General features: G+C 42.1%; 1 protein-coding gene across 6 annotated transcripts in view; it reads left to right on the forward strand.

Annotated features, from left to right (window-relative positions):
* Positions 1-13,249, forward strand: part of C1QTNF7 (C1q and TNF related 7) — an 80,805-nt gene that overhangs the window by 65,763 nt on the left and 1,793 nt on the right. For all 6 annotated transcript variants that reach the window (XM_074992517.1, XM_074992522.1, XM_074992519.1 and 3 more), the window contains one exon: positions 11,056-11,301. In XM_074992517.1, the coding sequence (XP_074848618.1) occupies positions 11,064-11,301 (238 nt within the window). In that variant the 5' untranslated portion in view covers positions 11,056-11,063. The remainder of the gene's footprint in view (positions 1-11,055; positions 11,302-13,249) is intronic.

Genomic DNA, 13,249 nt, shown 5'->3' on the forward strand with positions numbered 1-13,249 from the left:
ATGAAATGCTTTTGATATACTCTATTATGTGGCACTTGTTTCAAGCTATCTAGAGTGCCTGGAGAGGTATAGGAAATACAAAAGGATCAAGGACACTGCTTGAAATGCATAAAAAGACCTTGGTTGTATGCAGTGTTGTAGCTGTGTTAGTCCCAGGGCATGAAAAAGAGGAGGTGGGTTAGGTAATATCTATTATTGAATTTCTGCGAGTGACACAGACAAACTTTCAAGCTGATAAAGACCTCTTCATCAAGTCTGGAGAACTAATTTTCTAGAACTGAAGAAGAGTGTTATGTAAGTCTGAAAAGTTGTCTATCTCATCAACAGAAGTTGGTCTAATAAAAAAATATTACATCCCCTATTGCATTTCGTCTAAAAAAAAAAAGACAATGGCAGTCAGTTGGCATTGATTCCCTTTTTTAGAACAACACAGACTTTGTCAATACTGTGGATTAATGCCGTAGATATTCAAAATACTACAATAATCTACCATGTGACAGTCAAATTGACCATTGGTGGAATGTATGGAGGTTTATGTATAGATCCCTGTTTCCTCAAAGGAACTTTCTATACTTTGACATAGCTCGACTTCCAGACACTACACAGTTATTCTGACAGGATGGCTTTACTGCAAACCAACCTAAATCATCAAGTGCACAGCAGTCCCTCTTCCTCAGTCTGCTTAAGGGCCAGAACACTACTATTGAAAACTGTTAAATCATCTGTACCAGTTATTGATGCTCTGTACAGCTATGGCCCCTTTTTGTCTTGAGAGATGGTGGTTAGCAGCGGTGTTGAAGATCTCTGGGGAGTGCTTGAGTCTGCAGCTTCTCTCATGGCTTATCTGTCAAATATTGGATTTGCACGGCTGATTGCAATAATCACATCAGTCTATTTCCGAATTCTTGAGTCTGAGAGTTTTTTCTTCTAAGACGAAGTTCTTCTGTGTTGCTTGCACATATGCTATCGAAGATTGATGTGCCCTGTCATAGCAATTGTCACCAGGTATTTCAATCTGGTGATGTAGATTCCCAGAATTGTGGATCGATGTTGATTTTTTTTCACGGCATTTTTGCATGTATCCTTGAATCTTAGCTTTGGTCTTCCTCTTGTTCTTGTCCTACATGACAGTTCACCAAAGAGGATTTCTTTGGAAAGACGTTCGTCACCCATTCGCCTCATGTCACCAAGCCATCATAGTTTTCTTCTGTTGAGGATCGCTATAAGGCTGGGTATACCAGATCTTGACAGGACATTTGCATTTGAAACCTTACCTTGCCAGTTGATATTCCTAATTCTGTGCAGGCAGCAAAGATGGAAGGTGTTCAGTTTTTTCTCCTAGTTTGAGTAGGTGATCAATGTCTCAGAGCCATTGAGCAGGATACTCAATACACGTGTGGTAGTTTAGTATCTTTGTTTTCACTGTCAGCTTAGGATTTTTCCATGCTAGTTTTGAAAGTCTGCTGAAAGTAGTAGCTGCCTTCCCAATTCTGATTTTCAGTTCTTCATCCATGGGTAGGTTTGTGGTGACAGTAGATCCAAGGTAACAGAATTGTGGAACCGCATCTAATGGGCTGTTATCCAGAATGACATTGGGTCAACTGAGGTATACCTTGAGTGAATACCACAGTTTTCTTCATGCTTATGGAGCCAAGGAAAAACCACTTGAAGGCTCTGGACAGAGAATCCATCTATACAAAGAAACATTGGAAAACTGGCACAGCCAATCATAGCCAGATACACATGCAAGTTGGGTGGCATGATAAATGACAATAGTATTACTATCATGTCGGCTAAACCCTTTCCAAGGTGAAATTCAGTTGGAGTGTAAGCAAATGCATGTCACTTAATTTCAGTGATGCTGTACCCACTTGCAGTAGGACTACCTATGGCTCTCAGCAAAGTAATCTAGTAGAAGTGATGCCATTAGAAGGTCAAAATCTGTCAGCTGTTACCACATGACCTTTCATGCTTTATGTATAGGTAAGGCTATGATTCAATCACGGGTATTTTTAGTAATCATCATGGATAGGGCACACGCAAGAAACAAAACATCACAGTCCATTTACCTGTCCATGACTTACACCATATATACCTCGACTGAATCTTATTGGAGGGTGCTCCTGCCCACTGGAGGTGGATAGGGGAGCCTGTGGCACCATCTATCAGGGAGAAGCCCGGGGGCTCCTGAAGCACCAGCTGCAGGGGTTGAGTCCCAGGAGGTGTGCGGCCAATGTTGGGGAGTCCTAGGAGGTCAGTGGCTATTCCAGATGGTGCTTTGGCTGCCCCAGGACTGCTGCTGGGAATCACCAAGTTGTGGTGACTATTGCCACCCCCTGATTGCTGCTCATGCAGACCCTGTGGCCAGGCTGCCTGGGGTTTCTAGAGCAGCAGCCAATATGGCTAACCACAGGGATGGGACGGCTCCAGCAGTGGCAGTTACAGCTGGCAGCAGAGTTGCTCCAGCAATGCCCAGTAAGGCTCTCTCTTGGACCACTGCAGAAGTCATAGAGGTTACAAACTTGATGGCTTCTGCAACCTCCAAGACAAACACAGAGCCAGGGCTGTCCCTAGGGGGATGCAAGGCCTGGGGCAACTGCTCCTCCCCAAACACACCACATGCGGGGTCCAGAGCAACCCCCTGCCACAGACCCTAGTCCCTTACCCTGCTCCACCCTGCCCTTCCTCTGCTCCACCCCTGGACTCCACCCTTTCCCCCAAGCCCCAACTTTGCTCTGCCCACGCCCCACTACACCTCTTTCCTCTTGGCCCCCTGAGCAACGCAAGTCGGGATTATCTCTGGGGAGGGGCCTTGAGTGGGTGGCAACAGCAGTCACACACCCCACGCTCAATGCAGTGGCAGGAGGCAGCCCCCTGATTTCAAAAACCCCTTCTTCCCAAACCCAGATGGGAAATCCAGGGGCTACACAGCAGTTTCAAAGCCCATGCTACCAGCATTATGCTAATGAGGCACTGCATATTCATGGTAGTGCCTCATTAGCATATTCCAAAGTTCCACATTACCATAGCCCTTCCAAAAGGAGGGGCTAGTGTGGCAACAGCCAAAGACTGGGTCTATACTTGCCCCCAACTTCGAAGTGGGCATGGTAATCAGGCTGATGGGAGATTACTAGTGAAATGCTACAGTGAATATGCAGCATTTCATTAGGCTAATTCTCCCCCGTGGCAACTTCAAAGTGTCAAACTTCAAAGTGCCAGCATGCATGGGAGAAGTAGCCCAATGAAGTGCTGCATATTCACCGCAGCACTTCATTAGTTATCTCCCATCACCCTGATTACCATGTTCCCTTCGAAGTTGGGTGCAAGTGTTAACCCAGCCATAGTCCTGGATGGTAACTGCTGTGTTTTAACTGCAGGACTATCTTTTGCTCTGAATATGCCTTGTCCTGAAACACTGAAGTCAGTGTGAGCTTTGCACAAGACTTCAATGAACGCAGGATCAGGCCTAATATGCAATAGTAATTATACCTCCAAAATTAAGTGTTATGCTATAGCGATACCAACTATCATGCTTCTCAGTACAGCTTCATCAGCTTTCTAATCTTCCACAATCAGACTTTGAATTGTGAAGGATTTTTAGAACATCTTGCAACACAGGAGATGGCCAATTTGATTTACAGACTCCTAGGAGCTGTATGTAGCAGTGCAGTTTTTCTTCTCTTCTAACTTTTGTGAGAAAACAAAAGAAATAATTATGTAAGCAAGATACAGCTTTTCTTGTTTTTACTGGACTTCTATTTGTCTGAGATCTAAATCTGTTGGTTTGAAATGCTATTTTCTGTTTGATTCTGTACATAATAAACATACACCAAAAAGATGAACTATGGTTTTAGTGCTTGAACAAATGAAGATTTCCTTTAAACTGACTTTTAAGTTTAAAAGTGTGTACTAACAGTGAGGCATAGTGACCACCCTCTGAACCACACAGGAGGGGACATCTCTCCAGCCCGCTAGGTGAAGCAAGGCAAGCCATGCTTTGCCAGGCAAGCCACGCTGTGCCAGAAGCAGAGGAGTAGGACAGGAGGTTTAAAAGGCAGGTCCTACAGCTCAGTTGTGTGAAAGCAAAGGAATGGCGTGGACATCCCTTGTCTACTAACAAGTTCTGCACCAGAGAGTGAGCTCTATGCTATCAAGGACCCAAAGGAGCTACTGGAACTGCCACTAGTTGTGTACCCTGGGGAGATGGAGGAACCCCAGGAGATGGAGGTAAAGTCAGAAGGGGTAATGGGAAGAAGCCCTTGGTCATCACTCTGGTTGTATTGCTTAGGTCAGAATATTTCGATGGGACCCACCGCCAACCTAGTGGCAGAACACTTTGCCACTGCCAGGGCCCTGGTCTGAGTCCTTGTGGAGCAGGTTGGATCTGGATCCTCCTACCCTCTGCTGCCAGCCCTACCCCTGTGGTGGCACCCAATCTGCCTTAGGCTGGATGACCTTCATTTGTCTGCTAGAGAGCTGGGCTGTAGATTCAGATCCTCTGCCCTGCCAGAGCCTCTAGACTGCCAATGTCTCTGTTTAGCATTGCACTTACATGCAAAACTGAGCGAGACTGGGCAGCCTCCCTCTGAGCCTGATTGGGAGGGACAGCCACATAACCACTACAGTGTCCAAGAACACTCGCTAGGCTTCATCAAAGAAGCAAGTAGCAAGAGAGTGGTGGGCTGGCAACCCCTGTACTGTAGTGATGAGAGCAGAATAAGAACCTAGCTAGAATAGAGCAGATTTTCCTCTACCTGGTATTTTATATAGTTATTTCCACCACTGTAAAATGGAGGTAAAGCATTCCCATCAGGGTGGTACAGTTTTACTCCCACTTTGTACAAGTGTAAACATCTCCGCAAAGTATGAGGCAGTTGAAAATCAGCCCCACAACCTAGATACACCCACAAATTAGTGTTTATTACAAATTAATGTATTTACTTAATATTAAGAAACATGTCAGAGAATGTATAATAATTCAGAGACTGCTGGGGAAAGACCCGCTAGGGCTTTGTGGACAGGTTTCCTAAAAAAGAGGGACTATTCCTTTGTGCCTGCTAACACACTCTGCTCAGTGCTTATTTTCGGTGCTGCTGGAACATGGCCCAAACTCTACTACAAATGGATGTGATTGAGGATAGGCGTGGGTGGAGCTGGATTTTCTATGATGTGTGATAAAAGCAGAGATATGGTCCTTTTGACTTTCATGCGGAAACTCAAGTCTTTCATTTGAGTAAAATTATTTCCTCTCCTTTCCCTTCCCCAACATTTAAATTGTGGTTTGAGTCCAAATGGTCACTAGATCTTTCTCTAATGCGAGTGTTTTTCCACTTCATTTTAATAAACACAGGGGTCAGCCTCATTGAAAGTCATTATGTAATTCAAAAAATATGATTTCATTCAGAAAGACGCATTATTTAAGGAGCTTGTCAAAGTTGACATATTTTAAAAACTCTGCTGTTATAAAAACAGACATTACGTAGATTTAATTCTATTTTTATATCTTTCCAGCTGTAACCTTAAGAATCTGACATAAGCCATAGCAATTACATGCAGCATGGTACCAGACCAGATTTTGTACTCTATTATACAAGTATAAATCTGGGTGATTCTACTGATCTAAATGGAGTTACCCCAGACTTACATTGCTGTTTAACAGTAGCTATAATTTGGACCAGAATGTCCACTAAATACAGTCTGGAAACTATACACAGAACTTTGGGGCTACATTTTTATCACAGTTACACAGCCGCAAATTCAGAGAAATAGTACTTAAGTTAATAGCAGTTATATTAATCTAAATGAGATCAGAATCTAGCACTTGATCTTTAACTGAAACATGATGGGGATATCTGCCATCAAGATTTCAGCCCAAGTCCCAGTTTCAGAAGTGACTTTGGCACTCAAGACTTGCAATACAACTTAGGCTTTGAGGTGTTGAAATCATGTTTGAAAATGGGACGTAGGCGCTCTCTGAGTTCTTAAGAAAATTTTAGCCACAGCTTTTAATAACAAAACATTTCCTGTTTTTACCCAGAAATCTTTTCTTTTCAAAACACCCATTTTCTTTGCCAGCTGTCTGTCCTGAAATGCATTGTCATGCATTTTGCAGTGCACATAGTAAGAGTTCTCATACAAAGTTCTGCGAGTTTGAGAAATTATTGGATAGCCTTTTCTTACAGTCGTATTTCAAAAGTCCTCGATACTGATCTCTCTTCCCACTGATGAGAAAGGGAATTTTGCCATCCTTGGAAACATACGTAAGGACAGTATCAGGCACTTTTAAAAATTCCTGCCATTCAGTTCTGACATAAAATGGCAACCCAAGGGAAAGGAAAACAAAAAATCAAACTTGGTTTAAGATGGTACCATCTGATTAGTAAGTAAGAGTATTAGTGGTAGTGGAGTGTTTTATATCTTCAAAATGTTACACGAATATTAATGAGTTAACCTACAACAGCATTGTGGGTTACACAAATATACATTCTAATTTTATAGCTATGGAAATTAAGACATATAGGACTAGATCCTCAACTGTGTTTATATGTTCACTGGGTGCAGCTGAATAAATCAAAGGTAAAGGTGGCTGTCCACTGCCTTTGCATTCCCAGTCTGCCTGGGCGTGAGCTGTACCTATTTGCTGTACCTTCCCCTGAACTAGGAGCATGTCTATGTTGCAATTAGATACCTGATGGCCAATGTCAGCTGACTTGTGTTTGTGGGGCTCAAGGTAAGGATGCCTTTTGAATTGCAGTGTAGATGTTCAAGTTTGGACTGAGCCAGGGCTCTTGGACTCAGGCCAAAGGGGCCCAGAACCTGGTCTCCAACCTGTGCTCAAACATCTACACCAAAATTAAATAGCCCCTTGGCTCAAATCAGCAGGCACAGGCCAGCCATGGGTTTTTAATTGGAGTGCATGCTTACCTTCAAGGGTCAGCTGTGCCAACTCGGTGCTAGAGGAAAGTTTACAAATGCGGAATAATCTCCAGCTCTCCCTTTCAGTCAGCTTCACAGCTCTTTTGTGATCCCACAGAAGCAGTCCCTCAGGCTGGTCTGCACTTTAAAAAATGTTGGTGGCATAGCTGTGTCTGGTACATTTGTGAAAAAACCCACACTCCTAGCTGACATAACCATGCCAGCAAAAGCCTTGGTGTTCTACTAATAATACCAGCAAAAAAAGTTATTTTGTGTAGATTTGTTTGCTGGAGGAACTGGTGTAAACTATAGTAGCAAAAGAACTCTTTTGCTCGTTTAAGCTGTGCCTCCAATAGGAGGGTGTGTACCATAGCTATACTAGGAAATCCATTCTATTGTAGACTAAGCACTACTGTGGATCAGAGAGCATCAGTGGGTAAAGTGCCAGTCAGTAGTGGTGTCTGCCTCTTGGCCTCATGCTGAGTTCACTAGACCAATAATTCTCAAAGTTCTTGAACCTGGGAATGATCCCTTCCTCAGTCAAGCACTTAGCAGTTTAATCATAGATTTATACATTTGAAGGCCAGAAGGGAGTGCTGGAACCATCTAGTCTAACGCCTATATCATATGGATCATAGAACTCCCCCAAAATAATTCCTAGAGTAGATCTCGTAGAAAAGCCATCCTATTTTGATTTAAAATTTGTCAGTGATGGAGACTCCTCCTTGGTAAATTCTTCTGATGGTTAACTACTCTCACCGTTAGAAATTAATATCTTATTTCCCATTTTTATTTATTTATTTCAGGTTCCAGACCCTGGTTTGTGTTATACCCTTCTCTGCTAGATTGAATAGCTCATTATCAAATATTTGTCCCCATATAAACACTTACAGACTGATCGAGTTCTCTTTTAACCTTCTCTTCCATGAACTAAGTAGATTGAGCTCCTTGGGTCTGTCACAATAAAACATGTTTTCTAATCATTGTTGTGAGTCATCTCTGAACCCTCTCCTATTTATCAGCATACTTCATGGGAATGGTTTCCTTCCCTCTTCTGTCTTTGCTGAGCCTGAAGTGAGGGCTTAGATCACTGGCTTGATGTTCATGTTGAGGGATTTTTTTAGCACATATATTGTGGCCTGGGTTATACCATTTGATTAGCCTTCAAAACAGAATAATTTGCAAGGGGAAGGCTAAATCCCTTCTATGGAGACTGGGAGTATCCTTTCCTGGTATATTTATTTTTAAATGTTGGTATTTGGTACAAATTAGTGCCTTCCAAAGACAAATGGAAAAATAACTCTTTGGAAGTCTCTAGATTCTAATATACATTGAAGTTCTCTCATCCGGCACCCTTGGGACCTCACAGAAGGTCAGTATTGTCTAGCAGCCTTACCAACAGTTCCACCGCTTACTGGACTCTTAGAAGACGTTTGGGGGTAAAACGTCTCAGAGAGGTAGCTGTGTTAGTCTGTAACTTCACAAATAATATGAAGTCCTGTGGCACCTGATAAACTAACAAATTAATTAGGTCATGAACTGTCCACTTCATCAGATGGAAATGGAATGGAAAAACAGAATCCAAGTTTATACAGCAGGGAGTGGGATGGGGGTAGGGCTGGGGAGGGCAGGGGGAAAGGAATAATCTGTCACTAGTAGGACCATTTGATGAACAAAATTAAGCTGGATCCTGTGAATATCAAAGGTGGGGAAATTGCCCTTGTAATGTGTAAGCCAGTTAAGATCTCCATTGAGGCCAGGGTTAAAGATGTTAAATTTGTAAATGAATTCCAATTCAGATGTCACCCTCTGAAACCGAGTGGTAAAAATGTTTTGTAGAAGAATGGCTACTTTTAAAACAATTACTGAATGTGCAGGGAGGTTAAAATGATCACTTACAGATTTTCGTTTGTAACCATTCCTGATGTCAGATTTATGTCCATTTATCTTTTGGCTCAGAGACTGTCTGGTTTGGCCAATATACATGGTAGATGGGCATTGCTGGCGCTTGATGGAATATACCACATTAGTAGATGTGCAGGTGTATGAGCCCCTTGTGGTGTAGTTGACGTGGTTAAATCCTGTGGTGGTGTCCCATGTATAGGCTGCTGCAAATTATATGAGCAACTGTTCGAGATTCTGAGCATTTTGTCAGAAACAAAAGCACAACATGATAACATCTACAGCATGATTTAATTTTTGTATGTTTTGGCAGTAGAATATTTGTCCAACTGCACCAGCCCAAACATTACAAACACACAGTGTCTGTCCAAGCCAACATAGAGAGTCGGCCTTGCTCTCAGCCGCTTCCAGAACCGCTTGTAGAGCAGCTTTTAGCAAAACAGCTGGGACCAGGAAGAGCCAGATTAAGTTTGGAGCCATAGACTGAAAACTAAAATGAATCCTACCTTGATACTCCTCAAGCCATGAACAGTGAACCCCTGGGCAAATGATTTTATGACCCATGTTTTACATGTATCCATAGTCATGGAAGTGGATACAGGATCATTCTCCAGTCATGGAATTTGGCTGTAGGATACACCTCCTTTTCTTTCTTTTTTTTTATTTTTTTTGAAGTTTAGTGAGGTATGTAATAACAGTTGAAATGTCAGTATTGTTAACTATGCCATTACGGATCACTTTCCCGGAAACATGCACTATTATGCTTACCATGAGGCAGAGATCTTGAGCATAGTGGGCATTATTTGGGTGGGAAGCAAATCTGTCCAAACAGTTTCAGGTCACCTCTTCCTTGTTACACTATACCTCTCCTTCAAAGGGAGTATGGTAATCAGCCTAAGCGGGGAATAGCAATGAGGTGCTGTGATGCATATGCAGCACCTCATTAGGATAATTTTCGCCACACGAACTTTGAAGTTGATAACTTCGCAGCGCAGGCAAGCTGTGCAGCCATGGGCACTTCGAAGTACCCGGCAACTTCAAAGTGCCCTTACTCCCAATTTAGTGCTTTCCAAAGACAAATGCAAAAATAACTCTTTGGAAGTCTCTATGTTCTAATACACATTGAAGCTCTCTAGTCTGGCACCCTTGGGACCTCATAGGAGGTCAGTATTGTCTAGCAGTATTACCAACACTTCCACTGCTTACTAGGCTCTTAGAAGACATTTACGGGTAAGAAGTCTTGGAGAGGTAGCTGTGCTAGTCTGTAACTTCACAAATAATAAGAAGTCCGGTAGCACCTTATGAACTAACTAATTAATTAGGTCATGAACTTTCCACTTCGTGAGATGGAAATGGAATGGAAAAACAGAATCTGAGGTTTATATCCCCGAATAAATCATTTCGTTAATCTTTAAATTGCTACATTTCTGCTGTTTCTGTTTTGTTGGACTAAAGCATAGTTCATCAATTTTGATTCCATCCAGTAGAGGGCAGTTATCATACATACTAGCCAATTCATTGCACATGTGATCCTTTGTACTTTTCCCAAATACTCATTTACCATTCTGTAACTGTTCTTTTTAACCTCCGTGCCCTCCAGTTGCTGCACATAACTCCCAAAGGCATTCTTCCACCATCTCATTGGCTTCTTTAATTATATGTGCTGAGAGTACATTGATCGTGTACCTCTGGGAACTGGACAAGCAGAGTTGTCCCCTTTTATCCAGCTACTCTCAGACATAAAAGAAAGCCCACACTTATTCAGTGAACCAGACTGGGAAAAAGTTTTAACAATCTATTCAGACTTGACTCACAGCCCAAGAGTAGCTGGCTTATTTTTTACTAAACGACCACAATGAAATGGTTAACTGTGCTACAAAGGTGAGGATTCAGAATTAGATTGCTATTCTTTTAACTGACTTCACTCCTCTCTTAAGGATATTGGGGGGTTTTTTGGTTTGTAATCTCTGTGTGACAACTCTGCATCAATTCAGATTTGGAAGATTTTCATTACATAAAGAAGGATTGTAAATAAAATGAAATTTTAAATTTTACAGAAAATCACGGAGCCACTACAGCACTGCTAATTCAGTGTGCAGCTTTGTGTTGGCTCAATCCGTAGTATGTTTAGGATTTTAAAAGCATGAATTATATATGCCTATAATCTAAATCAAAACAATCTGAAGACTTTAATGACAAGATATGCATTCATGGTCTGTACATATGTATTTTTTCCAGAGCCAAGGATGTTTGCATTGCTTTACGTTACAAGTTTTGCCATCTATACAAGCGGACAACCTCTTCCAAACCAGCTCAAAGGAGAAAATTACTACACAAGATATATTTGTAGCATTCCAGGCTTGCCGGGTCCTGCAGGTCCTCCTGGAGCTAATGGACCACCAGGGCCTCATGGGCGTATTGGTCTTCCAGGAAGAGATGGTAGAGATGGCAGGAAAGGAGAAAGGGGTGAAAAAGGGAATGCAGGTATTGACTATTTGTGCTAACTAATGAAAAAAAACAAAACAAAACAACAACCCAGGATCTTGTGTTCAAATTTATTTTATTTTTAAAATGTCTTCCTGAGACTAAAGTACTAGCCAATGTAAATGTAATATACTATTATGTATGAAACAAAAATGGCAAATTACATCAGATTTAAACCCATAAAACGAGAATATTGAGTCTCCAGGATCAAAATTATTTATTTAGTTTTATTTTTTCCCAGATAAAATCTGTGTTAATGTGGAGTTAAGGTTGAGAGTAACTTAAAGCTAAAATATTACAGATGAGACTTACTGGTTACAGTTAACAGGTAGGAGATGGAGCAGCCTCCCACGCACCATGGTCCTCACTTCTCGTCTCCCATTTAATCAGTGAACAAGTTAATTAACATTTAACCAATTAACTAATTAAGTGGGATTTTACATCCCTACTGGGTGCAAGTAAATAGTATTTTTAATATGGCTAAATGTAGTAACAAGGAATGCAGACCATACTTCCAGGATGGGCAACTCTGGGAAACAATGACTCTGAAAAAGATGAGGGAGTCCTGGTGGATAATTGGTTGAACGTGAACTATCAGTGTGGTTCTGTGGCCAAAAGGGCGAATGTGATGTTGGAATATATAAAGAGGAGAATCGTAGGAGTAGAGAGATTAATTTACTTCTATATATGGCACTGATGTGACTGCTGTTGGAATACTGTGTCCAGTTCTGGTGCCCACAATTCAAGAAGGATGCTCAGAAATTATAGAAGGTGCAAAGAAGTGTTACCAGAAGGTTTAAAAAATGCCTAGAGCAATCTTTTTAGCTTAAAATAAGATTACAGGATGCCTTGATTATAGTTAAAGTACCTACCTGGAAACCAAATATTTGATAGTGAGGTCCTCAAACTAGCCGGGAAGTTGAAGCTAGATAAGTTCAGACTGGAAATAAGACATAAAATTTTAACTGTGAGAGTAATTAACTACTGGAACAATTTACCAAGAGTTGCGGTGGATTCACAGCACCAACCATTTTTAAATCAAAATTTGATGTTTTACTAAACAATCAGCTTTAGGAATTGTTGTGGGGAAATTTTATACTATGCTATACAGGGGACCAGGATAGACGATTGCAGTGGTCCCTTCTGGTCTTGGAAATAAATGCATCTTTGAAAGCATAGGTAACTATTACAGCATAATGCCTACAGTATAATAGACATTAAAAGTACAGTTTAATAGATCAAGTTTAGTTGAAATATGCTATTTAATTCCTGGTTTTCAAATGTCTATGTCCACCACCCCACCACCACCACCCCGACCTCTGTCTGTCTGTGCCCCTGTCCTGGAAATGGGAGCAGGGCTACAGCTTGGGCAGAGCAGATGCTGGCAGCAGTAATGGAGCTGAGGCTCGGGCTGCAGATGGGAGTCAATTTGAGGTTTGGAAACAGGGGTGCAGCCAAGTGCCAACGCTGAGGTGAGGGCAAAAGTGAAGTTACTGTCTGGTTGCAGTGGGGACCAGCAGTTGTGCCTGCAGCCAGGACCACAGTAGAACTGGGGGCAGAGAGGGGTTAGGTAGTGTTCCCTCCCTCTGCCTCTGTTGTGGGGAAAGGGTGGGGCTGGGCTGGGCTGGGCTGGGCCACCCCTGCATTCCCCCTGTGGGCATGCACCCCATGTTTTGGGGACCTCTGCCATGCAGCAACTGGAAGATTTAAAGAATTTCTGCCAAAAATATATGCTGTTTCCTGTCAAAAGTGATGTCATTTACTGATAGTATTTAAAAGCTCTTATGGCTACATCCTGTCACTGTACTACACACAGAATGGGAGTAATTGATATTTACCTTTAAATCAGGGACTGCCAAACTTTTTGGCTTGAGGGCCACATATCTGGGTAGGTAAATTGTAGAATGGGCCATAAGTGTAGGGCTGGGGCAAAAGGTGAGGTTCAGGA

Source organism: Carettochelys insculpta, chromosome 4 (assembly GCF_033958435.1).
Source record: "Carettochelys insculpta isolate YL-2023 chromosome 4, ASM3395843v1, whole genome shotgun sequence".
In the NCBI taxonomy this organism is placed as follows: Eukaryota; Metazoa; Chordata; order Testudines; family Carettochelyidae; genus Carettochelys; species Carettochelys insculpta.